Raw genomic sequence first — 27,509 nt, 5'->3', positions numbered from 1 at the left:
TAATTAAAATATGTATTCAGGGTGGCTCAGCAGCAAAATTTGTAATGCAATGAGTTTATGAAACAGGTATGATTCAAGAAGCTCTGAACTGTCAGCATCTAGAACGATTGTGGAAATAATGCAAAGTTGACCCTAATAGTCTCAGTTCTAAAAGAAGGAAGATGTAAATCAGTGGTGGGCAATCTGCGGCCCATCAGGGTAAGCTGATTGTGGGCTGCGAAACATTTTGCAGATGCTCAACATCCGCAGGCACAGCCCCCCTGCAGCTCCCAGTGGCTGCGGTCTGCCATTCCCGGTGAATGGGAGCTGCAGGAAGTGGCAGCCAGCACATCCCTATGGCCCACTGCTTCCTGCAGCTCCCATTGGCCGGGAACAGTGAACCACAGCCACTGGGTGCTGCGGGGGTCTGTGCCTGCGGATGCTCAACATCCGCAAAATGTCTCGCAGACTGCAATCAGATTACCCTGATGGGCTGCATGCAGCCCGTGGGCTTCAAGTTGCCCACCACTGATGTAGATTATTTTATATTTGTTCCCCCTCCGTTCCTGGCTAGAGTATACATCTAAAACAGCAACAGAGGTCAACTTACAAGATCTTCCCTGCTCTTGTAGGAGTGCTTCCTTATGCAGTGGACAACACAATAAGCAAAAAAATGCAGAAAGACTATTACTCTGCTAAGGATACAGTTTGCCCTTGAATAAATGTATTGGACTGTAGGAAGCAAAACAAGTTCAAATGTTAAGCAGTGAGGAATAAAACAACATTACAGCAGCTTGCATTTAAAAAAAATGAGCCTGACTCTCCTCAGACAGATGTAAATCAGGAATAACTTGACTGAAACCTACAGAGCCATGGCAGGTATTAAAACTGGAGTAAGTGAGGTGAGGATCAGGCCCATTGCATTGTATTCTGACACACTGAACCCTTAAAGAGAAAATATATTGTAATTCTTACATTAACATGACAAAACTATGAGAATATATACATGCAGTCTTCCTTTATTATCAATCACAAAATGGTTAAAAAAGGGAGAATATATATTCACCAACAGGAGGAAAGAAAGAGAAATAAAAGTGCAAAAACATGTGACGTTTTAGAAATTACAACCCTTGTCTGGAATGGATTTACTGTCAGAAAATCTGGCAGGTGGTGTTAGGCATTTTTTTTTCCTATTTGCTCTTTTTACTGCTGTTTTTTTAACATTTGCAGGGTTCTTTTAAGTAATGACTGTGACACTGACAGAGCACTTCAGTGTGATGCTGAGAGACCAGCTTAAATCAAAACCATAGGCCAATTCACTTGTATTTGAATATCAAAGATATGTTAATGTTATTGTCTTCACTTCCCTATAATCTGTACTATCGCATTACATTACGTATACCCGGTACTTAATTAACCCTAGATCAAAAGTGTATGTTAGTGAGAATTTAATTTATGTATAAACTTCATGAAAACTAATGAAAGACTGTTTGGATTGCTGTAACTAAATGCATTGTGTATATCTCTGTAATTGGATTGACCATCAAATGGAATTGGAGCCTTGAAACTATAAATGAAGCATGCTAACTTCAAAGCATGGGTCATTGTGTTCGACAATGGGAAATCCACGGACCCAGTCTGCGTTTAGTCAACAGAGGAAAAGCCCATTCTGTAATGCAGTGGTTCCCAAACTTGTTCCGCCGCTTGTGCAGGAAAAGCCCCTGCCGGGCCAGGCCGCTTTGTTTACCTGCCGCATCTGCAGGTTCGGCCGATAGCAGCTCCCACTGGCCACGGTTTGCTGCTCCAGGCCAATGGGAGCTGCTGGAAGCAGCGGCCAGTACGTCCCTTGGCCCACGCCGCTTCCAGCAGCTCCCATTGGCCTGGAGCAGCAAATTGCGGCCACTGGGAGCCACAATCGGCCAAACCTGCAGACGCGGTAGTGTAAACAAACCGGCCTGGCAGGGGCTTTCCCTGCACAAACGGGGGAACAAGTTTGGGTACCACTGCTATAATGGAAACATTTGCCAAACTGCTTTCCGGGGAAGACAGCTGTAAGACAGCGGTTTTGTTCAGTATCTTCATAAATGATCTGGAGGATGGTGTGGATTGCACCCTCAGCAAGCTTGCAGATGACACTAAACTGGGAGGAGTGGTAGATGCGCTGGAGGGTAGGGATAGGATACAGAGGGACCTAGACAAATTGGAGGATTGGGCCAAAAGAAATCTGATGAGGTTCAACAAGGACAAGCGCAGAGTCCTGCACTTAGGACGGAAGAATCCAATGCACCGCTACAGACTAGGGACCGAATGGCTAGGCAGCAGTTCTGCAGAAAAGGACCTAGGGGTTACAGTGGACAAGAAGCTGGATATGAGTCAACAGTGTGCCCTTGTTGCCAAGAAGGCCAATGGCATTTTGGGATGTATAAGTAGGGGCATTGCCAGCAGATTGAGGGACGTGATCATTCCCCTCTATTTGGCATTGGTGAGGCCTCATCTGGAGTACTGTGTCCAGTTTTGTGTCCCACACTACAAGAAGGATGTGGAAAAATTGGGAAGAGTCCAGCGGAGCGCAACAAAAATAATTAGGGGACTGGAACACATGAGTTATGAGGAGAGGCTGAGGGAACTGGGGATGTTTAAGTCTTCAGAAGAGAAGACTGAGGGGGGATTTGATAGCTGCTTTCAACTACCTGAAAGGGGGTTCCAAAGAGGATGGCTCTAGACTGTTCTCAGTGGTAGCAGATGACAGAACAAGGAGTAATGATCTCAAGTTGCAGTGGGGGAGGTTTAGGTTGGATATTAGGAAAAACTTTTTCACTATGAGGGTGGTGAAACACTGGAATGTGTTACCTAGGGAGGTGGTGGAATCTCCTTCCCTAGAAGTTTTTAAGGTCAGGCTTGACAAAGCCCTGGCTGGGATGATTTAGTCAGGGATCGGTCCTGCTCTGAGCAGGGGGTTGGACTAGGTGACCTCCTGAGATCCCTTCCAACCCTGATATTCTAAGAATGGATCCAGGGAATGATCCTGAATCTCTGAACTGTTTGGATTCTAACAGGGTTGAATACTGAGCAAGTAGACAGAGATCCCCAGAATTATTTTAATAAACCCTGAGAGACTTAGGGAAAACTAGCAGATTACTACATCTCTGCTATCAATTTGGATGTACATACTTGGACTCACCTGTTAATGTGTTTTACCTGCTTTAACTTCTCAGTAACTCATTTATTTTTCTTAGCTAATAAACCTTTAGTTAGATTACTTAAGAAACTGGGCGTCAGTGTTGTTTTTGGTGTAAGATTGAGAGTATCCATTGACTCGGGAAAAGTGACCGATCCTTTGGAATTGGGAGTACGAATGTGAGGTGATTTGTGGTTTTAATAACCTTTCATCACAACGTCTAGTTTGTCTGGGCAGCAAGATGTGCTGGAGAGCCGAAGGGGACTGTTTGTGACTCCATGGTAAGACTAATATAGTGATCCAGGAGTGCACACGTGCTACTGGTGTGGTGAAATCTAATTATACAATATACCACCAGTTTGGGGGGTCTGCCCTGTTTTCTGACAGTCTGACCTGAGATTGTAAAATCATTGCTCACAACTGAGAGTGCCAATCAACTGATGGTTTAGGTTATTTGGAAGAGTAAATCACTGCTGGACTGGTTTACTGTTTCTGAAACTCCACATTGGTCTTGTTTTCTTTTTTCTCTCCTGCTTAATAATTATTTTTACAAAAATCACCATGAAAAATTTTTTTTCTTCTTTATTTGTTCTAAAGGAGAAAGCAGCATTAAAAATAATTAACAAACTTACTACATCATCCACTCTGAACCAATTTCAAGAGAGACAATTTTATATCTAAAATCTTGATACAAAAATCACAGATGGCCACTTGACATTTTTATACATTCAGGTGATGAAGTGTTACATGGAAAAAAAAAAAAGACAAATGTCAGAAAGTATGAGTATCATTGTATGTGCTAATATTTTAAAAGGGATGGAGATGATGAGAGTGCAAAAACATTTTAAATAGGTTCAGGACCTGTACTAATGCTAATATGTTGGTTGGGTTCAAAGTCCTGCTCACCACTCTGTATCGGGCGGCTAGCCCCAAATTTATGTTAGACACTTCAATAACAATAAATATCGCTCTCGCATGAATACACTTCGGATGCTGAACCCAACGAACCCATTAAAGACAGAGAACACCAGTTGAAGTAACAACATACGTCATAAAAATGTACCTTAAAAGACACAGAAACATAGGAATTCCCATACTAGCTCAGACTTATACATCTAGTTCAGTATCCTGTCTCCAACAATGGCCTGCACCAGAAGAGTCAGAGGAAGGTGCAAGAAACCCTACAGCAGGCAAATATAGAATGATCTTCACCCCATGAAGATCTCACTCTAATCCCTAATGGATAAAAACTGGTTTAAACCCTGAAGCATAAAATATTGTCTCCCTTCCACAACTCTTTTTTGCAGTAACTATAACTACTATAACACCCATTGTTTCATGTTCTCTGTGTATATAAAATCTCTCCACTGTATTTTCCACTGCATGCATCCAATGAAGTGAGCTGTAGCTCACAAAAGCTTATGCTCAAATAAATTTTTTGGTCTCTATGGTGCCACAAGTACTCCTTTTCTTATAACAACTCTGGATAATCTTCTTAGCTATATAAATATCCAGTCCCTCTTTCAATCTTACTAAATTGTTGGCCTCAACAGCAGCCAGTGGCAATGAGTTTCACAGTCTAATTACATATTGAATTAAAAAGTATTTCCTTTAATCAGTTTTTAATTTGCTACCTTTCAATTTTATTGAATGCCCTCATGTTCTTGTGTTGGGAGGCAAGGAGAAGAGAATCTCCCAATTTAGAGCAGACCTAATCTAATCTAGAAGACCCAAATTGCAGGCCAATCTGGTTACACATGATGGAAATTCTGATTTTTTTTTTCATTTTTTAATTAAGAAATTATATCCAAAAAACCTACCTTAAAAATATTAAGGTTGCAAAACCAGGATTAAGGTTCAATCATTCATTACAGTGTATCCTTTACCATATTTGTCCTTAAACATTCTCCTTTCCAAATTAAATAGACATATGAGGTGAAATCTTGGCAGCACTGAAGTCACTGGCAATATTCTTTTTATTTTTTCCTCCCACTGAAGCCTTCCTCATTCCACAAACCTCTAAACATTGTCATTGTCACTCTCTGGACCTTTATTTCTGTTATGCTTTTATAAATGAAGTGATCTGAGGCAGAATCAAATTACACCTTTAATTTGTGGAAGGGCATAATGTTTTTTATATTATTCTTAAAACAGTTTTTCATCTTACTCACATTTACTAGACATCTTAATGAACTAGCCACAATGACACCTAGATCACCACCATCCCACTCCAAAAACAGGTTATTAAATTCAGAACCCACTACTGTGTATGAATAATTTATGTTGTTGTTCTTATTTTGAAGATCTTGTACTTGCCAATGTTGAATTTCATCTGCCATAATTTTGGCCAGTTATCCTAGTTTTATTAGGACTTTCTGTAGTTCTTCACAATGCTCTAGTTTTGACTAACCTAAATAATTTTGTGTCTTCACCAAATGCTTCCATCTCAATAGTTTGGCCCTCTTCAACAATGTTGATTCCAGGGGCACACAGTTTTTAACATTTTTTCCATGCCTAGAGTAAACAGTTAGTTCTTTGGCTTCCTTATCTTTTACTTCTCACCCTAGGATATCAGGCTTCCTTAATAGCCATTTGTGAAGCATATATTCCTCCTGGAAGTTGAGATAATTAGCTTATGTCTTCTACTAATATTATATTAAACGTGAAAGCCTTGTCTAAACTTCTGATTTCAAAGTGAGATTACAGTGAGAGAGAATCTAAACGGCAGAGTTTTCTTTTCAACAGATCTACTCCCAGGATGAATTCAGAATCTTATTTACCAACTTAAATAACTAAGTAAGTTTTATCATGTTTTACTCTTCTTAGCATGGCAGAACCAACACAGCTAGAAGACAATGAAGTTTTCTAGAACTTGAAGAGAATGGTGATTCATACATGATACCAACATTTTAAAAAATCAGTTATTTAGTCAAACAGCTAGATATACATCATCACACATTTACAGCAATATATGCTCCTTACAGTACATGTGGAATATAGTCCTGACATACAAAATTGACTTACTTGTCACAATGCCTGCCAAAGCTAATACAAACTGATTTTCATCAGAATCCAGATCTTGGTGTTTGGTATCTTCACCTAATGACCTCACAAAGCTCTCCATAGTTTGTCCCGTAATTGTGAAAAACTTTACTGCTTTGCTCTGCAAGTGCGGAGGGAAAACAATCACTTTCACAGGTTGCACTAAGTAATACTGAAAGGAACACACGATAGGATACAGGTGTTACCTCTACCCACTGTACATGTCATATTTCTTTACATGCTATAATTTACTGTCTCTTGCAGAACTCCTCCCTTATGAGAGACATCCTTCAGTGACTAGAACTCAGCTACCAAATTCAGCAGTTACATAAATGGCAGAAGTTGTTAAATGCGGAGTTTCATAAATGGTAAAGTAGTGCAACTTGGGCTCATCTAAGTGGCATTTAGTGTGATAGTAAAGTGAGCAACTTAAATACGTCTAGGGACAGAAGCAGTATTGCAGAAAAAGCAACTGATAACAGAGTGTAAGATAAAGCTGTGTAAGTTATACTCATTTGCACACCCACTGAATGACAAATTAAGATCAATTTATACCTAAAATGTATCTTCTATGGTATGCTCCCAATTATCTGAATAGCATGGTGGACATGAATTTTGTTCAGATAATCAGGAGTTTGGATAATCAAGAGGACAGGAGTGATACTGCAAGAAACCCTCTGCAAGGTGCTGGGGAGGAGACTGTACTGTTTGGGCAGAGCAGACCAGGACTCTACTCTGACCCACCAGGACTGCAGCATTCCTTGCACCTTGCATCTGCAGGGACTGGGTGTCACCAGCCATAGGGCAGTGCAGGGAGCCCTCTGAAGCTGTGCTGTCATGGCCCTGCTCACTCGCTCCTGTGACAGCAGGGCTCTGGAGGGCTCCCTGCACTGCCCCAGGAGCCATTCACCAGCAGGGTTACCTCTCCCATGGCTGGAAATTTCTGCTCTATTGTCCGAACCTTTCCATTATCCAAATCCCAGGGAACAAGGAAGGGATCTGGATAATGCAGAGGTTCAGATGATAAGGTTTGGGAAAATTGGGAGTATACAGTATTTCAATTTGTCACCCAGAGAATTCCAGAGCAGTTGCATCCATTTACACTTGGCACGCTTTTAACTTTTTTTTTTTTTTTACACGAACGATTCCTGGACACTGATAAATAAGTAGCCAATTCCTCCTCAGTATAATGACTAACGCGGTGCACTGACAGTACATTTGTATATTTCACATAAACCAACCACACATCCTACGTGCCTATTACTATCAATGCGCAAGAAGTGCAGCTATTTTAAAATCATGATCCATGGAATATTCCTCTTAGAAAGTGACATAATTGATGTTTTGAATGAAATATGTTAGTATGGCTAAGTAGTTCCAAACACACACTTCCTTCACCACAACAGCAGGGGTTTGGATCTTAGTCGGTCATAGTACTCTATCACTCTTCTCCATTTTAAATTGGTTTTAAAACTATCACTTTTAATTTTGTGGGCTAGAACAGAGGAAGAAACATCCCATAATTCCTTTGTTTCATGGCATGAGAGGTAGACTGTGCGTATTTTCTGATGAGCACTGCGGTGGGGAGGACTGGTTGGTAGGTACGTACTTTGGAGAATAAGTGGGCAAGGGAATTGCTGAAGTAATGTCAGGGATTTTTTTCCTCTGGTGGTGGGTTTACAAAATTATTTACACTGTGATGGCAGTAATCTGCATTTTCAGTCTGATGACAGCGGATGAGAGAAGAAAATGTCCCTCTTATCTGTGCCTTGTAACATCAAATATTAAATTACTGTTTGTTCCCTGCTTGCTCTACATTAAACTATTTATAGACTATAAAAATTGGAGACCAAAAAGAATAAACAATTCAGAGACTTATTTTGCTATATGTTCAATTACTGAAATACACCTATGTGTTAAGATATGTTATTTAAAGCATGTTACCTATCTATAATATAATACTTAAACATTCCCACTAAAATGTATACATCTGCAGTACTCACCCCTCCTAGAATGTTTTTAACTGCTTCCTCATTGCTAGAGACACCCCATAACAAAGTACAGACTGCAGCTCCCATTTCTGTACAATATTCTGCCTGTTGCAGTAGTTGCTGTCTTGCCTCATTCAGCTGCTGTCGAAGGGCTAATTTCTCCTGAAATTAATTTATGTAAATTTTGGGAGATTAATACTGAAGGGCATTTCATCTGGTTTCAAAGTATCCCAACTACGTTTCTACCACAAGACAGAGAAAGGGAGACAATATTACGGCCATATATATAAAATGCGGCAATTCACAGTACTTCCACAGAGCTAAATTCTCTCTCCAGAGCAGTCTGAGTAACCATGCTGTGTGCTGGGGAAGTCAACAGGAGTTAGGAGTCTGCCACCTGCAATTTATGGAGCAGTGCTAGAGTTGAACAATGACAGCTACAATAGCCTCAGTGGTTCAATTTAAAGTAGAATTAGCTCCTACTACACAAAGAATTGCATCTCTCACTGAGAGACAAGAGCTTTTAGCAAGACAGGTGAGTCTTAGGGTAGCAGTCCTGTGAAAAACTGCTAAGTATCTCAGCCATGTGAGATAAAGTTGTTTGTGAGCTAGAATAAATGCTCCAGAAAAAAATCGTGACCTATCTCAGAGAAGCTAGAGGCTATACTTAATCTGCCACTGCATGTCAGGGAAGACAGGATCCCTGGAGCAGTAAGCTCTAGGCCCGATGTTTGGGATGGCCTTCAAACTTAGGACCACAGATCACTGGGCTCCAAAGATCTGTCATCCATGGTGTAGGAGCAGCAGTCCCATCCCAGGTCTGTCTGCTTCAGTGCTGGGTGAACTGGTTTTGTGCTTGGCTCACTCCGCCATAGATCAGCACAGAGAACACAGCACTTGATTGGTAAATTCAACAAGACCTGGAAGTATTTTGGAGCGGTAAATGTTTCTCACAGCCATATGGAAGGTTGGCAGAAAGAGGGACATGAACTGAAGATACTACCAGGTCGCATTCAGTCTTAAATTAATCCTTACTTCCTCATCAGACAGAATTGCCTGACCAGACAAGAAAGAAGTAAGTCATGAGCAGACCACAAAGAAAACCAAGAGGTATCAATATCCTAAAAAATACTTCCAAATTGATGCCTAAAATAGATTAAATATAAACCTACCAAAAATCACACTAAATAATGAACAATGGTTCAAGGAAAGAGAGAGCAGAGCAACTAACACTTGTGAAGATACTCTGAGCATTGTGATTTGGGGGCAGTTTTTGCAGCTGCTTGTAAATAAACAGCCATATGCACCTCAGGATTTCATACTTGCAGCCTGCAGCTTTTGCTTTGGCAGCCTGTGGTACAGACAGCAGCATAGCTGCTGCAGGCAATTCCTGAGCACACCTGGCCACTCAATGGGGAACAGAACATATGCAACACTGAGGGGAATGTCTGCACTGCAATTATACAGATGATTCAGGCTTGGGCTAAGGGGCTGTTTAATTGTGGTACAGATGTTCATGCTCAAGTTGGAGCCCAGGCTCTAGGATCCTGTGAGGTTGGAGGGTCCCAGAGCTCAGGCTGCCCAAGCCCAACATCTACACCACACTTAAACAGCCCCTTAGCCAGAGTCAGCTAGCACGGGCCAGCCGCGGGTTTTTAATTGTAGTGTAGACATACCCAGAGAAGACCTCTCCCTCTGAAGTAGGGAGCAACCGTCTCACATCCCCCATTACCACTACATTGGGGTAGCAAAGTTAATTTAGATGGGGGGATCCCTGCAGGACAGCCCTACTCCCAGAATAGGAGCTTTTCCTGCAGGCTGGGATGGGGGGCACTTGCTGAAGCCTAAAAGGGAGGAGGGAGCTAGGGCACTGCTAGGAGTATAGGATGGGAGTTGGAGGGGCACTGCTGGAGTCTGATGAGGAGTGACGGGTATGGGCTTCTGGGCCACTCAGACTATCCCAACGTGTGCAGTGCTAGACAGGCTGGGGAAGTGACATCAGGACTGGGGTGCCAGGAACTGGGAACAGGGAGATGGAGGTGGGGGCTGTACCACACCTCTTGGAGAGTGCCTTGGGCAGAGGGAGTAGGGACCAGTAAAGAAAAGGATACCAACTGAAGAGTAAAAAAGGGGGAAAGCACAGTCCATGTCAGAAGGAAGCATCCTATTTGTGTGGGTGCCCTGTGTGTTTCGCATCCTGACACCAGCACACATATAAGGGCTGGGGGAGGGGGAGTATGTTTTCTTAACAAGTTTTGAGTATAGAAAAAAAACAGAGCCAAACATATGATTTAAAAAAAAAACAAAAAAACACCACACTCAGGATTTCAAAGTTAAGGATCTCAATTTTGGGGGGCTGTCTCAATTTTTGAAGTTGTGGGGTTGAAAATACCGAAACAGTTAAAGTTCACCTAAAGATAAGATGCTATAACATGGAAGGATGCTATAACATGGAAGGATGCTATAACATCCATCCACAATGCTTTGCAGATTCATACGTTATTGTTAGAAGTGATTACTTTAATTAGATCTCTCAGGTCACATAATTGGTCATCTAAAAATCTACTTTGTTGACATTTTCCTATGTCCACATCTAGCTGCCGACATCACATCTTATAGCCACCTTTGTGTTGATTAAATTTACTGTCAGTGGGAAATGCAACATATGATTCACTGTTTTGCAAATGAAATGTATTGATATTTACAGCATCAATCCACAATATATTCTTCTGTTACTGTAGTCTACTCAATAGACTTACACTAATTACGGATACCAAAGAATCTGGGACTTCTCTTGCTGGTAAATAAATAGTTTTTGGAAATTTTTCTGTGTGTACTACAAGCAGTTGGTTATTAAAATCGGTTGTTAAAATCTTGTTAACTTAAAAATGAGTTTGTTGAATTTACTTTCTTTACTCTAAACTCATCAGATCCATCAGCTTCTTTGACACCAGCTTGCAGCAAATCTTCTGCTCAAATACACTGAACCTTCTTCCTATCCTCCTTCTTTTCTGTATTGCATTTATTCAGTGTTTGCATTTTGCACTTAGGAAGGGAAATGCTGACGTTGATTAATAAGACATAACTTTGGTAATGTTATAACTGGATAAGCCTGTCAGGATGCAAAGCCACAGCAAAAAAATCAAACAGTGTTCATAAACATCATCATAGCAAATGAATGAAAACCAGAAATAATATTTACAAGACCAGAGGAATAAACAGACCCCGCAAAAAACACACTAACAACCCTCCAAGACGCAATTCTACTATGGGTGAATGCACACCGACTACTTATTGTGCTATGCAACATCTTCCAAGAAGGGTCAAACTTCATGACTACAACAGCGATAAACTACGTAACTAGAAAGTGATTAGTTAAGAAGACAGTAGTGAACCAAAGATTAGATGTATGCTTCCAATTTTGCTCAGGTTCAGAGGGTGTTTTAATTTCCTAAAGAAGTTATTGTTAGGGACCGAGATGTAGGCAGTTTGGCCTAGTAATCAGAGCAGGAGTCAGGTCTAGTGGGCAAAGCAGGTATCCAGCTTGGGGAACGAAGCCAAGGTCAGCACCAGAGTCAACTGCCAGTTACTAGAGCCAGAGGTCAAGCCAGAGTCAGAACCAGTAATCAAAGCTGAGGTCAGATGCCAAATGCCAGCGCCAAGGGTCAAGCCGGAGACAGGGTCAGAGCCAGGACTCATCACTAAGGATTGGAGGTGAGGCACAAAGGCAGAAGGAGAGGCAAGGATCAAGCATGGAGCAGGAGCAAAAGAGGGAACAGGAGCCAAGGCAGGGATAAGGCAGGAACCAGGAGCAGAGCAGGAACAGGGTTGGGTAGAGTAAGCAGGCACAAGCAGGGTGCAACGCAGCCACAACTACCTTGCAACCACAAGGACACCACCTTATTATCAGACAAACTTCCTGTTCCTCCTCCTGATGGAGGTGGGCGATCCTCCAACCAGAGCTCCCATAGGTGGTGCCTTGGCTGAGGCTACAGCCCTAGTAGCTTCTCAGCACACCAGGTTTCAGTAGCCATTGGGTGGAGGTTAGAATGGTGCAGCTGTCTAGGGATTCCCAGGGCCTGGGTTCAATACCTGGGACGTCACAGTTACCTAGGTTTGTGAAGAAACAATGGAATACAAAATGATTATTCATTCTTGACCAAGAAAAGAGTATTACTATCATCAACAAGGAGGAAGGAATGCAAGCCAAAATAGGGAAAAAACAGGTTAAAGAATATTTAGAAAAGCAGGATGTATTCAAGTCAGTAGGACCTGATGAAATTCATCCTAGGGTGCTTATGGAACTAGTTGAAGCAATCTCGGAACCACTGGCAATTATCTTTGAGAGGCTGAGGTCCCAGAAGACTATGGTACCTTTCTTTAAAAAAGGGAACAAAGAGGACCCAGGGAATTACAGACCAATCAACCTAATCTGACACTTGGAAAGATACTGGAACAAATTATTAAATGATCAGTTGATACGCATCTGGAGGAGAACAGGATTATCCAAGGAATAGCCAACACGGATTTGTCAAAAACAAATGATGCCAAACCAACCTCATTTCCTTCTTTGACAGGGTTACTGGTCTACTGAATAGGGGGAAGCTCTAGATGTGATATATCTTGATTTTAGTAAGGCTTTTGACACAATCCCCCATGACATTTTCATAAGCAAACAGGGAAATGTAGTCTAGACGAAATTACTATAAGGCATAGCCAAAATGCACCTCACAAGCCGCACGCGGCTCTTTACGAGTTTGAGTGTGGCTCACAGAGCTCGGAGTTGCAGCACCACTGGAGGAGCCAAGGCTTGGGGCTGCAGCCCCACCAGGCAGAGCCAGTGCACGGGTCTGCAGCCCCGCTGGTAAGAGCCGGTGCGTGGGAGTCCAGCCCTGCAGGAGGCGCCCAGGCTCGGGGTTTCAGCTGCACATGTCCATTATAACAGAATATTGCTTCAAGTAATGCTGTGTGGACCTCCTTGCTTGGGTTCTTCCCACATTCTGCACAACACATACAGTGTTTACTGTTCGTAAGTCAGATTTCAATTGTTTCAGATCTAAGTGTTAACCCTCCATTACTTTCGTGGATGATGACGACGACATCTTCAAATTGTAAGAAACGCAAGTATGAAGAAAACTGAAGTTTTAAGTCAGAATGGGGGGGGAAATTTTGCATTCATTGTTAAAGGTGACAAACCCCTGTGCCTTACCTGCACAGTGAGCAACTTGAAACCTCGCTACAAACTAATCATAATAACTTTTTATCTAAATACCCTCCTGAATCAGAATTAAGGAAGAACAAGCTAACCGCACTAAAATCACGCCTAAACAGTCAACAGACACTACTTTCTGTGTTCAGTAAGGAAGCTGACACGACCATAGCTAGTTTTGTTAGGTCCTGGAATATCGCTTGTGCTAAATGTCCATTGTGATAGAGAATTTGTTAAGAAGAATACTGCCCAAGTGGTTGCAATTTTAGATCCAAGTAACACAAAACCTGAACAACGAATAAAGCAAATTCCAATTTCGCACGACCCTATGGAGAGGCAGATCTCCCAGATCAGTGCTAATGTTCCAAGCAAGATCATAGATGCAAAATGATCCAAAGAATTCTGTAGCATTCCACCTGTCAACTAATCCACGATATACAAGGTAGACCACAACGAGCTGTATTTGTTTGCTATGTTTCTGTGGATGTAATTGTGAAAGAAGGAATGTTGGAATTAGTGGCGCTAAAGAAACAACCCATGGTGTTGACATAAAGAATGCACTTGACAAAGCATTTATAAATGCCAATGTACCACTGGATAAACTTGTCAGTGTAGCAATGGATGGAGCACCTGCAACGGTGGGGAAAAAAGTAGGCCTTATCAGACTCTTGAAAAGCAATCCCAAATTTCCAGAGTTTCTCCCTGTTCATTTTATCATCCATTGTGAACATCTCACAGGTAGATACTTCAAGTACAAAAATATTACAAAAACGGTCCTAGAATTTGTGAATTTCATCTGCTCGAATGGGAAGACTCATCAACAGTTCAAAAATTTCACTGAAGAGCTGGATCTTGAAGACAAACCTAACGAGTCTCTTTCTACTGTATTGTGAGGTGGTTATCAACCAGCAATGTCTTAAATAGGTTTATGGAACTGCTGGAGCCTTTCAGTGCTTTCCTTGAAGAAAAGGACAAGTCCTGTCCACAACTGACAGATGAGCAATGGATGCAGAATCTGGTGTTTTTCGCTGATATTATGTGGCATCTGCAAACTCTCAATGTGGCACTCCAAGGGGAGGAAGATTATTTCTGACCTAACTCAGACAGTATTCAGCTGCCAGAACAAGTTAAAGCTTCTGCAAAGCGACATAGTGTCAAGAGACTTCAACCACTTTCCCCATCTCAAGAGTAAGGTAAAAATATTCCCTGTAACTGAAGCAGAAGATCACAAACATGAGGAATACAGAGGTAAATTACAAGCACGGCTTGATACTTTCAGGCCAGGTTTGAAGACTTGGAGAAGCTGAGATCCTGCTTTGCTTTTCTTGTAAACCCTGTCATGGCTGATGTGATCAACTATGGCTCTCCAATTCCCAAAACCGTGGTTACAGAAACATCTGCTGTAGAAATGGAACTACTGGAACTTCAGGAGGACTAAGCTCTAAAGATAATGAAAAAATCACAATCTACAATCGAGTTCCAGAAGCAAGTGCCAGGAATGAAGTATCCTCAACTCAAGAAGACTAGTGTGCGGCTCATTTCAATTTTCGGCACAACATACTGCTGTAAATTGCTGTACTCCATGATGAAGTTCGTAAAATTGAAACGTCATGCAGTCCTTACTAATCAACATCTGATTGAGCTTCTCCGTACTGCCTTGACAACATATTAACCACTTTCCAAAGACTTACGACCAGGATGGAGACCCACAAGTCCTGTAGCTCGAACAGTAATTAGCCGTGACACATTAAGTAGGATGTTACTATTTTAGAAAATTTATGTGTAAAGGTTGTGCATGTCTTGCGGCTCTAGAACTTCTGAAGATTATCGGATGTGGCTCAGAGGGTCAGTAAGTTTGGCCACCCTGGTCTAGATTTACTTGGTCCTGCCACAATACAGAGGGCTGGACTTGATGACTTCTTGAGATTCCTTCCAGCCCCACATTTCTATGATTCTATGATTACCTATCCATAAATTCCAGGTGATTTGTTTTTCTCTTACATCCATACCAATGAATCACCAGTCTGTTTTCAGATAGCTTGATGAACCTGCAGAAAAGAATTCAGTACATTCACAAACACGACTACATCTTTTAACTTGTTCCCAGACTGACACCACCACCATTGCTACTAAATAGCTGTCAACTGAAAGAGTATTCTGGATAATGACATGCAAATAAGTAGACAATTATAATACGATACATATATCCATCAGGATCCCAAAGACTTTCACAACCTATACATACACACACCACTGAAAGACACAGTTTTTGAGTGGAAGGCAACCAGCACATACTGCACAACAATGAAGATGAGAGGGAAAGCTTTGGCCAAGAACACCAGGGAAACTCCTACTCTTATAAAATGTGCCATAATTTATTTTAAGGTCTTATCCAAAAGAGAGCACACACAGTGAACAGGACGGCACTCAGTTTGTAAGAGTGGAGGGTTGAATCCATTAGGTCAGGATTTGAGTCAGTGGCAATAAGATGTGTAGGTATTTCAGATCTGATGCTTAGACCACTGAGGAATGGACCAGAATAGCTACAGCAGAATAAGCTACAGTAACTCCTCACTTAACGTTGTAGTTATGTTCCTGAAAAATGCAACTTTAAGTGAAACGATGTTAAACAAATCCAATTTTCCCGTAAGATTTAATGTAAATGTGGGGGGTTAGGTTCCAAGGAAATTTTGAGGGGGCAGACAAAAGGCATTATATACTGTACAGTACTGTACTGTGATTGGGAAGTTCCCCTGGCTTACCCCACACAGGCACAGCCCACTGCAGGCAAGGCCGCTAGGAAGCACCTTTGCAGTAGCAGTGGCAGCTTACCTGGAGAAGAACAGGTGCTGACTTTGCTGGGGGATGCTCCAAGCCCGCCTCTTCCCGTCCCCGCTCCACTCCAGGCCCAACTCTTCCCACCCCCACTCCACCTCCTCTCTGGAGCATGCCACATCCCCGCTCCCAGAAAGTCCTAAGCGCCACCAAACACCTGTTAGGCAGCGCTTAGGACTTTCTGGAACGGAGGGGGAGGAGTGGAGATGCAGCGCTTCCCTGCTCCTCCTCCTCCCTCCCAGAAAGTCCTAAGCGCCGCCAAACAGTTTGGCGGTGGGGGAAGCGCTGGGAGGGAAGGGGAGGAGGCAGAGAAGAGGAACTTGTGCAATGCTCCCTTGTAAAGTTGCTGCTCTTCCACAAAATCTTACATGCAGTGTACAGAGCAGGCAGCCAAACGATGTTATAAGGGAGCACTGCACAACTTTAAACAAGCATGTTCCCTAACTGAGCAGCGACGTAACTTTGAAACGAAGTGATGCGGGAGGACATTAAGTGAGGAGTTACTGTATTCTGCAATTACTCCCCCTGTGGACATTCTTATTCTGGAGTAAGAATGCCTTTTTCTGATTTAGCTTAATCCACTTTGGAAGCAGATCAAAATAAGCTGGAAAAAGGCACTCTTTTTGTGGAACAAGAGTATCCACACCAAGAGCTATTCTGGAATAGCTACTGCACTTTAAATTCACGCCCTACATTATTGTAGAGCATCTTCCCTATGTAGTCAATCCCTAGGTCACTTTCCGGAGTCAAGCATTCCACTTTGCTTGACAATGTCTCTATGCAGTATTGCAACTATAGTTAGATCTAGAGTTTTACTCAGGTACAGCTAGTGGTACATGACATGACAGCAGGAGAAATGAGAACAGGGGCCAAAAAGAAATACTGTATTAAAAACAAAAAATGAATACAGCTTAAGTCAGCCCAGATGGGAGAAGGTTTCATTTTGTGCACAGCAATGCCTGTGTTATATTCCATGTATTTTTCCTTTTGAAACAGACACATTATAGAAATGTTATATTAAATTCAAGGGACTAATTCCTCCAAACAGCTCTTGATGTCAACTATCTCAAAAGATCTTGCAACAAGCTTTGCGAACACCCAAGCAGTGTGTTTTTCAATCTTGATACAAAGAGCACATTTATGTAGATTTCCAGTGCTGTGTTAAACCAGATTCAAAAAGAGTCAAACAATCTAAAAAAAAATTAAGGAAATTCATATTTAAGGATAAAACTGTCCTAAATTCATCCTGTGACATATAACAATTGCGGCACATACAATATAAAAAAATCAAATTATTTTTAACCCATGTAAACTATGCAATACATACATATGTAACAGAGACAATCCCTTTATTATACCAATTCAGGTGTAATTTTATGTTTGAAAAAAAGGAGAGATCTCTGAACACAATTATCAAACATATTTAGTTTTCCCCCAACTCTATTTGGGAATAATACGTAATTAGTTATTTTAGAGACATTTATAACAAGAGGTAAATAAATTCTGACAGAAGTGTGAATTTGTTTCCCTTTAAGATTTCAGCTTCAAATAATTATTAGTTCTGCAGCCATGTTTCATTTTACTACTTTTATCATATGGATCATTCTGTTCTAGAACAATCTTTCATACAAAAAGTACTAAGGCTAGAACTTTTAGGTGCACAATTTACATATTACTTGGTTATATGAACTCAGTTCCCAACTGTTTTCCAGGTTACCCAGAAGCCATATACTGAAGAGATATTGTATCTTGCACGGTTCAAGTGCTGAACTAGTATTTCCCTGCACTTCTTACTAAAATTCAAGCATACAGATCATAGCTTACTTTTTTGTGAACAAATGTACCTTTTTCTCCCTCATGCAATCTGATTGGGCTGTTTCCAGACGGGCTTTGAAGTGTTCACAATCCATTCTCACCTGCTCTAGTTCTTGTTCTCTTTTCTCCATGTCTGCAAAATATAATTTGAACAAATTAAACAATAAGAAGTTACAAGCAACTACCTTACACTAAGCATGAAGATTCTGCCAAATGTAATATGAAGAGTCTGCTTTAATATTTGGTTGTGTCAGGCCTCCTCCTTGTGGCCAACTGGGACTATAACTGTGTGTCACATTATTAAACAATTATTACAAAAAATCTATTAAATTAACATGAAGTTTTTGATTTAAACCAGGAAATACATGAGAATTCACCATGAAGGATCAAATCTCTCATACTTGACCACAACAGGGCACAGTAAGCTATGTTGAAATTGAACTCCCTTTTGCCCATTATCTTTATTTTTAATGTCATTCATTTTCTATTTTTTATTAGTTTTCATAATCTACAGATTATCTGAAATCTTTGCCCTCACTTTTAGCGGTGAAGATGAGGAAAATACCAACACCAACTAGAAGTAAATGTTGATTTAATCTATGGGGTATGAAGTATGTGAACAATTAAAAAATGTAGTACAAGCACTCCAAATGTATTAATGTTTGTAGAACACTAGATAAATGCTAAGCATATCTTTACAGTGCTGTCTAAAACTGATCCATGATTGCTTTAAAAAAGAAAAACAGTTAACTAAGAGAAACTGATCTCCAGATTTATTAGAAATATGGTTTTATTTGAAGTGCTTTGCTGTAATAAATAGAAATCAAGTGCAATTATAATACTAATAAATCAGGAGATTAGCCCCATGCCCCTTCAAACTAGCCTGCAACACTAGGTGGGCTGTCTTCATAGGACAGTTACACCCACTGCAATCTGCAGAATGAGAGACCAGGATTCCTCTCTGAACATACAGTACCACTTAGTCAACTTAGTAATCACTTTAAATATTAATTTCTCTTATATTTGAATAACAAACAAATTCTGAAGGGAAAAAATTCATTTTAAAAACTTCATCCAGTGCCTTTTCACAATTTCCCCCATGTGCTCAGAAGGACAGACTAGTTCTCCCACAATTCACTGGGAAAGAACAAAGTGGCTCCAGAGGTGAGGCCGGCAAACTGGTTGAAACTATAGTAAAGAACAAAATTGTCAGACACATAGATGAACATAATTTGTTGGGGAATAGTCAAGATGTCTCACCAATCTACTAGAATTCTTTTAAGGGGTCAACAAGCATGTGGACAAGGGGGGATCCAATGAATATAGTGTACTTAGATTTTCAGAAAGCCTTTGACAAGGACACATTTGGAGGCAGGAATGTCTGTGAGGGGAGGGCTCCTGCCTCATACTGAGAATGAGGGGCGATCAACAGGTTATCTCAAGTGCTTATATACAAATGCACAAAGCCTTGGAAACAAGCAGGGAGATCTGGAGGTCCTGGTGATGTCAAGGAATTATGACGTGATTGGAATAACAGAGACTTGGTGGGATAACTCACATGACTGGAGTACTGTCATGGATGGTTATAAACTGTTCAGGAAGGACAGGCAGGGCTGAAAAGGTGGGGGAGTAGCACTGTATGTAAGGGAGCAGTATGACTGCTCAGAGCTCCGGTACAAAACTGCAGAAAAACCTGAGTGTCTCTGGATTAAGTTTAGAAGTGTGAGCAACAAGAGTGATGTAGTGGTGGGAGTCTCCTATAGACCACCGGACCAGGGGGATGAGGTGGATGAGGCTTTTTTCCGGCAACTCGCAGAAGCTACTAGATCGCACGCCCTGGTTCTCATGGGTGACTTTAATTTTCCTGATATCTGCTGGGAGAGCAATACAGCGGTGCATAGACAATCCAGGAAGTTTTTGGAAAACGTAGGGGACAATTTCCTGGTGCAAGTGCTAGAGGAGCCAACTGGGGGGGAGCATTTCTTGACCTGCTGCTCACAAACCGGGAAGAATTAGTGGGGGAAGCAAAAGTGGATGGGAATTTGGGAGGCAGTGACCATGAGCTGGTTGAGTTCAGGATCCTGACACAGGGAAGAAAGGTAAGCAGCAGGATACGGACCCTGGACTTCAAGAAAGCAGACTTCGACTCCCTCAGGGAACGGATGGGTAGGATCCCCTGGGGGACTAACATGAAGGGGAAAGGAGTCCAGGAGAGCTGGCTGTATTTCAAGGAATCCCTGTTGAGGTTACAGGGACAAACCATCCCGATGTGTCAAAAGAAAAGTAAAAATGGCAGGCGACCAGCTTGGCTTAATGGTGAAATCCTAGCAGATCTTAAACATAAAAAAGAAGCTTACAAGAAGTGGAAGGTTGGACATATGACCAGGGAAGAGTATAAAAATATTGCTCGGGCATGTAGGAAGGAAATCAGGAGGGCCAAATCGCACCTGGAGCTGCAGCTAGCAAGAGATGTCAAGAGTAACAAGAAGGGTTTCTTCAGGTATGCTGGCAACAAGAAGAAAGCCAAGGAAAGCGTGGGCCCCTTACTGAATGAGGGAGGCAACCTAGTGACAGAGGATGTGGAAAAAGATAATGTACTCAGTGCTTTTTTTGCCTCTGTCTTCACGAACAAGGTCAGCTCCCAGACTGCTGCGCTGGGCAGCACAGCATGGGGAGTAGATGGCCAGCCCTCTGTGGAGAAAGAGGTGGTTAGGGACTATTTAGAAAATCTGGACGTGCACAAGTCCATGGGCCGGACGAGTTGCATCCGAGAGTGCTAAAGGAATTGGCGGCTGGGATTGCAGAGCCATTGGCCATTATCTTTGAAAACTCGTGGCGAACGGGGGAAGTCCCGGATGACTGGAAAAAGGCTAATGTAGTGCCAATCTTTAAAAAAGGGAAGGAGGAGGATCCTGGGAACTACAGGCCAGTCAGCCTCACCTCAGTCCCTGGAAAAATCATGGAGCAGGTCCTCAAAGAATCAATCCCGAAGCACTTACATGAGAGGAAAGTGATCAGGAACAGTCAGCATGGATTCACCAAGGGAAGGTCATGCTTGACTAATCTAATCACCTTCTATGATGGGATTACTGGTTTTGTGGATGAAGGGAAAGCAGTGGATGTATTGTTTCTTGACTTTAGCAAAGCTTTTGACACGGTCTCCCACAGTATTCTTGTCAGCAAGTTAAAGAAGTATGGGCTGGATGAATGCACTATAAGGTGGGTAGAAAGTTGGCTAGACTGTCGGGCTCAACAGGTAGTAAGCAATGGCTCCATGTCTAGTTGGCAGCCGGTGTCAAGTGGAGTGCCCCAGGGGTCGGTCCTGGGGCCGGTTTTGTTCAATATCTTCATAAATGATCTGGAGAATGGTGTGGATTGCACTCTCAGCAAATTTGCAGATGATACTAAACTAGGAGGAGTGGTAGATACACTGGAGGGCAGGGATAGGATACAGAGGGACCTAGACAAATTGGAGGATTGGGCCAAAAGAAACCTGATGAGGTTCAATAAGGATAAGTGCAGGGTCCTGCACTTAGGACGGAAGAACCCAATGCACTGCTACAGACTAGGGACCGAATGGCTAGGCAGCAGTTCTGCGGAAAAGGACCTAGGGGTGACAGTGGACGAGAAGCTGGATATGAGTCAGCAGTGTGCCCTTGTTGCCAAGAAGGCCAATGGCATTTTGGGATGTATATGTAGGGGCACTGCCAGCAGATCGAGGGATGTGATCGTTCCCCTCTATTTGACATTGGTGAGGCCTCATCTGGAGTACTGTGTCCAGTTTTGGGCCCCACACTACAAGAAGGATGTGGATAAATTGGAGAGAGTCCAGCGAAGGGCAACAAAAATGATTGGGGTCTGGAACACATGACTTATGAGGAGAGGCTGAGGGAACTGGGTTTGTTTAGTCTGCAGAAGAGAAGAATGAGGGGGGATTTGATAGCTGCTTTCAACTACCTGAGAGGTGGTTCCAGAGAGGATGGTTCTAGACTATTCTCAGTGGTAGAAGAGGACAGGACAAGGAGTAATGGTCTCAAGTTGCAGTGGGGGAGGTTTAGGTTGGATATTAGGAAAAACTTTTTCACTAGGAGGGTGGTGAAACACTGGAATGCCTTACCTAGGGAGGTGGTAGAATCTCCTTCCTTAGAAGTTTTTAAGGTCAGGCTTGACAAAGCCCTGGCTGGGATGATTTAATTGGGGATTGGTCCTGCTTTGAGCAGGGGGTTGGACTAGATGACCTCCTGAGGTCCCTTCCAACCCTGATATTCTATGATTCCCTCTATGTCCCTCACCAAAGGCTCTTAAGCAAAGTAAGCAATCATGGGATAAGAGGGAAGGTTGTCTCATGGATTGGTAACTGGTTAAAAGATAGAAAACAAAGGGTAGGAATAAATGGTCCATTCTCAGAATGAAGAGAGGTAAATAGTGGTGTCCCCCAGGGGTCTGTACTGAGCCCAGTCCTATTTAACATATTCATAAATGATCTGGAAAAAGGGGTAAAACAGTGAGGTGGCAAAATTTGCAGATGATAAAAAACTACTCAAGATAGTGACGTCCCACGCAGACTGCGAAGAGCTACAAAAGGATTTCTCAAAACTGGGTGACTGGGCAATAAAATCGCAGATGAAATTCAATGTTGATAAATGCAAAGTAATGCACATTGGAAAACATAATCCCAACTACACATATAAAATGATGGAGTCTAAATTAACTGTTACCACTCAAGAACAAGATCTTGGAGTCGTGGATAATTCTCTGAAAACATCCACTCAATATGCAGCAGCAGACAAAAAAGCAAACAGAATGTTGGGCATCATTAAAAAAGGGATAGATAATAAGACAGAAAATGTCATATTGCCTCTATATAAATCCATGGTTTGCCCACATCTTGAATACTGCATGCAGATGTGGTCACCCCATCTCAAAAAATATATATTGGAATGGGAAAAGGAAAAGATTCAGAAAAGGGCAACAAAAATGATTGGGGGTATGGAACAGCTGCCATATGAGGAGCGATTAATAAGACTGGGACTTTTCAGCTTGGAAAAGAGACGACTAAGGGGGGATATGATAGAGGTCTATAAAATCATGACTGATGTGGAGAAAGTAAATAAGTAAGTGTTATTTACTCCTTCTCATAACACAAGAACTAGGTGCCACCAAGTGAAATTAATAGGCAGGAGGTTTAAAACAAACAAAGGAAGTATTTTTTCCACACAACGCACAGTCAACCTGTGGAACTCTTGCTAGAGGATGTTGTGAAGGCCAAGACTACAACAGGGCTCAAAAAAGAACTAGATACATTCATGGAGGATAGGTCCATCAATGGCTATTAGCCAGGATGGGCAGGGATAGCGTTATTCCCTCTGGGGCACCTGGCATTGGCCACTGTCGGAAGACAGGATGCTAGGCTAGATGGATCTTTGGTCTGACCCAGTATGGCTGTTCTTATGTTCTTAAAGTGGCTCTATTTACTGCCACACAAAGAAAGAATTTCTCTTAGGAGCGGGGTAACTGCCCTGTTACAGTATGTAACCATGGTACTTACCCTACAGTAAATTGGTTAGTCTCTAAGGTGCCACAAGTACTCCTTTTCTTTTTGCGAATACAGACTAACACGGCTGTTACTCTGAAACCTACAGTAACTGTGATTCTTCGAAATGTTGCAGTCAGTATGGATCCTATTGTAAGTGCACATGCCCCTCCTGCACACAAGCTCGGAATGTTTTCTGAACAGCAGTGACTGTTAGGGCTACAGATGCCCTTGTGCCTCCTTATGCTCAAGCATGAGGGCATAAAGGGCAGACTGGGTGCAATCCTCCCTCAGTTCCCTAGCAACTCAAAGCCTGTGCTGCTGACGACTCTGACAAGCAGGGAAGGAGGGCAGATTATGGCATCATCTCAAGAAACCAGTTTCTGTAGGGTAAATATCTATTCTTTCTTCTACGAGTATGTGCCAGCGTGGATCTTACTGTACGTGGCTGGCAAACAGTATCTTCTCCAGATGGTATGAATGAGGAGTATCAGCTGTGTCAGTCAAATCAAAATTGGAGTACTGCTCTCCCAAATTTGGAATAATGCTTGACAAATAAGGTAATTGCTCTCTGTAGCTGTCTTGCAGATTTCTGATATTGGCACATTTCAGAAGCAGGCAGAAGATGTTGTTTGAGTTCTGATGGAATGAGCCTTGATATTTGGTGGGGGAGGTACACCAGCCAACTGGCAACACATCAAGACACTTTGTGTTATCCAGTTTGACAAACTTTCCGATGAAACAACCAGCTGTAACCAAAACTGATTAGAGGACATTTTGAAAATTTTATTCCTGTCAATATAATTTCAAAGAGCTCTGGATACATCCAGACTGTGTAGTTTCTTCTCCCCTTGTCTTGAGTGTTGTTTTGGGAAGAACACAGGTAAGTTAAAGGATTGACTTAACTGGAATTCAGAAATCATTTTGGGTACGAATCTTCCTAAGATCCCAGTACCACATTGACTGCGCGAAACAATGTGTATGGGGGTTCAGCCATGCGAGCCTGAAGCTCACTCACTCTGCTGGCTAAGGTGATGGCCACCAAAAAAGATTGTTTTGAGAGATGGTGGATGGAGCACAGTAGGAAAGAGGCTCAAAAGCGGGGGTGCACTCTGTAAGTTTTAGGAGAATAACATTGAGGTCCCATGCTGAAATAAGTTCTCTGGCCAGTAAGTTTACATTAGGCCAGTGGTGGACAACCTGCAGCCCATCAGGGTAATCTGATTGCGGGCCACGAGACATTTTGCTGATGTTGACAGTCTGCAGGCATGGCCCCCCTCAGCTCCCAGTGGCCACTGTTTGCAGTTCCAAGCTAATGGGAGCTGTGGGAGGTGGCAGGCCACAGGAACATTTTCCGGAAGTACAGCTAGGAAAAGGGACAGAGGACATAACTGAAACTTGTCAATGTCTCTTGTTGTGAGCTGCCTCCGATTAACACCATCTGGCCATAGATAGATGTGGATGACCCTCTTTCTCAGGTGCACTGCTGCCATCACCACAGTTAGGCATTTTCTGAAGTCTCTTGGTGACGTGAAGAACCGGAATAACAATACCTTATACTGTTGGTGAGTAGTTCCCATTGTAAATCTCAGGTACTTCCTGAGGGCCAGATGGATGGTGGCTATGTGGAAGTCTGTCTTGTGAGTTGAGAACAAAGAACCGATCTTGAGCCTGAAGAGATGAAATAATGGAGGCAACCATTACAATCCTAAATCTGAGGCAGTGTACATATTTGTTTGGTCTCCTCAGGTGTAGGATAGGACGAAGACCACATTTTTTCTTCATAATAAGGAAGTATTACAAGCAGATGCCTCTACCCCCATACTCTTGCAGCACCTTCTCTGTGGCTTCTGAGAGACTTCTTTCTGTAACAGGCACTCACAGGAAGGGTCCCTGAAGAGGGACAGTAAAAGGAAGTAGGCAAGAGGCAAAAAATGAAAGTGGATGGGGTAGCAGTGGGCAATGATGTTGAACACCCATTTGTCAGCAGTAATCTCTGGCCACACCCCTAGGAAGGGGGTAAAGCATTTTCTGAAGATCAACTCTGGATTGCTCTTGATGAGGCTCCCGACACTCCCATCAAACCTGCTGCCCCTGAGAGGGATTCGGGTGCATGATGGGGGATGACGGGTCTCTTCTGGAATAAGAAGCTGTTTCCTGGATGGTTATTCTGCTTGGCAGTTATGTGGGAAGGATAGCATTCTTTGTTGTGTTGGAGCTGGTATTGGAACAGCTTTTAGTATGGTACTGGAGAATAGTTTACTACTGACCTCAGCAGAGCTCTGGAATCTTTGAAGGGGTGGAGCACTTCATCCGTCTAGTTACTGAAGTACTTCATCTCCTTGAAGTTTTTTATAGAAGTTTGTACTTCTTTCAGAATACTAGGTGTCTGCAACCAAGAGGCATGTAGGTGTAATGGCCATGACCATGGATCCGGCAGCCATGTACGATGCATCCACAGAAACTGGCAGCACCATCTTTACTACTATTTGGCCCTCTTTGATGGTCTCCCTCAGTTCTTCTCCACAGCTGTTGGAGCTTGGATAGGAAAGGGGTTACCCTCTGCCATCTCAAAAAAACTGTATTTTGCAAACAAAGCCTAGTAGTTTGTGATATAAAGTTGAAGGAAAGCAGATAGATATGCCTTATGTTCAAAAAGGTCCAATTTCTTTGGAGCCTCATCTTCCGTTGCACTTCTCTCATGGTTTTCAATGCAGAATGAGTTTCTTCCTGTCCCAATCTCTCTTCCTTTCTGTCTTTTAATAAGAAAATAGCAGCTTGCGTGAGTAAATAAAGATTTTGTCTTCAGTTAACTAATTAAAACATTTTTAAAAATTTAATTGATTGACATGTCTAGTTAATTCTGAAATTTTGAAAAACACCAGGGTTATCCTTTAACAAAATATTTAAGCAGAATGTGTCAACAAAAATCTATAGCCATTTGTACAAACCGGGCTGTGTTTGTTCTAAACAGTGTTGGAAGTATTTATGATTGCTGCTAATGTGGTGCAACTCACTTGTTTCAATAACATCCAATTTCTGGAAGCTCTCCAAGACATCTCCATTCAGTATTCGAGGCAGGAAGTCTCGTAACTGCATCACTTCAGTTGTCAGTCTCTCCAAATCTCTCTTCCTGACTTTAACAAATTCCTCTTTGGTCTCAGCCTTCTGAAACACGGAACAGACCACATATCTTTGTTACTCTACAATATTCTCTAATTTGTATTCTGGTTACACATCCTTCCTTCTCTCCCACAAATGCATCTCCCTGCGTTCAATATATCTTCAGAAATATAGAATTTTATTTTGAAAGAAAATGTCATCTAGTGGTCTTTTAAAGCATGGGACTTTGACAATAGCAAGTGTCATGCACATGCTGAACTACTATCTTTAGAATGACCTAAGGCTTATGCTGTACCTTTCAAATTTTTAAATGAACTCAAAAGTTTTCTGAACCCCCCAACCATGTTGCTAAATTATAATAGTTCTTCTACTGGAAATATTTCTATTCACCACAAAAGATCAATTAAATTTTAAAAATTCTTAAATTAACATTCATGATGAACCAAAAACACACAGAAGCAATTAAATTCCAAGTTAAGACCAGTAAGAATCATGTAATTCCTCTTCTTGTATCTAACTATTGCTATAGCATCCATTTCAACTCTGCATCTGAGAAAATTAGCTCTGGTTTAAAAAAACCCATGATTAAAAAAAAAATAAATCTCAATGCCAAAATAAAGCGAGGACTCAGCTCTAATCTCAGAGGTAAAGGTGCACATTGCACTGTCTTGAAAACTCTGCTGTACATTCACAAGTTATCACTAAGAGCTTTGGTTTTCTTTGTCTTCAATATCTGTTCTCCAACATGCTTTCAAAAGGCAGGATTGCAAAATTTCAAAAGATATTTTGCTTATTTCAACCTCC

General features: G+C 42.0%; 1 protein-coding gene across 1 annotated transcript in view; it reads right to left on the bottom strand.

Annotated features, from left to right (window-relative positions):
• The window catches only part of HSF2BP (heat shock transcription factor 2 binding protein), a 55,050-nt gene that overhangs the window by 23,800 nt on the left and 3,741 nt on the right, over positions 1-27,509 (bottom strand). Inside the window, exons 2-5 of the mRNA XM_077817841.1 lie at positions 26,600-26,750; positions 18,079-18,182; positions 8,203-8,352; positions 6,182-6,320 (exon numbers count right to left, since the gene is read on the bottom strand). Coding sequence (XP_077673967.1) covers positions 6,182-6,320; positions 8,203-8,352; positions 18,079-18,182; positions 26,600-26,750 — 544 coding nt within the window. The remainder of the gene's footprint in view (positions 1-6,181; positions 6,321-8,202; positions 8,353-18,078; positions 18,183-26,599; positions 26,751-27,509) is intronic.

Source organism: Eretmochelys imbricata, chromosome 1 (genome assembly GCF_965152235.1).
Source record: "Eretmochelys imbricata isolate rEreImb1 chromosome 1, rEreImb1.hap1, whole genome shotgun sequence".
Taxonomy (NCBI): domain Eukaryota; kingdom Metazoa; phylum Chordata; order Testudines; family Cheloniidae; genus Eretmochelys; species Eretmochelys imbricata.
The sequence above is the reverse complement of the archived record's forward strand: the minus strand, read 5'-3'. Positions and strand labels throughout refer to the sequence as shown.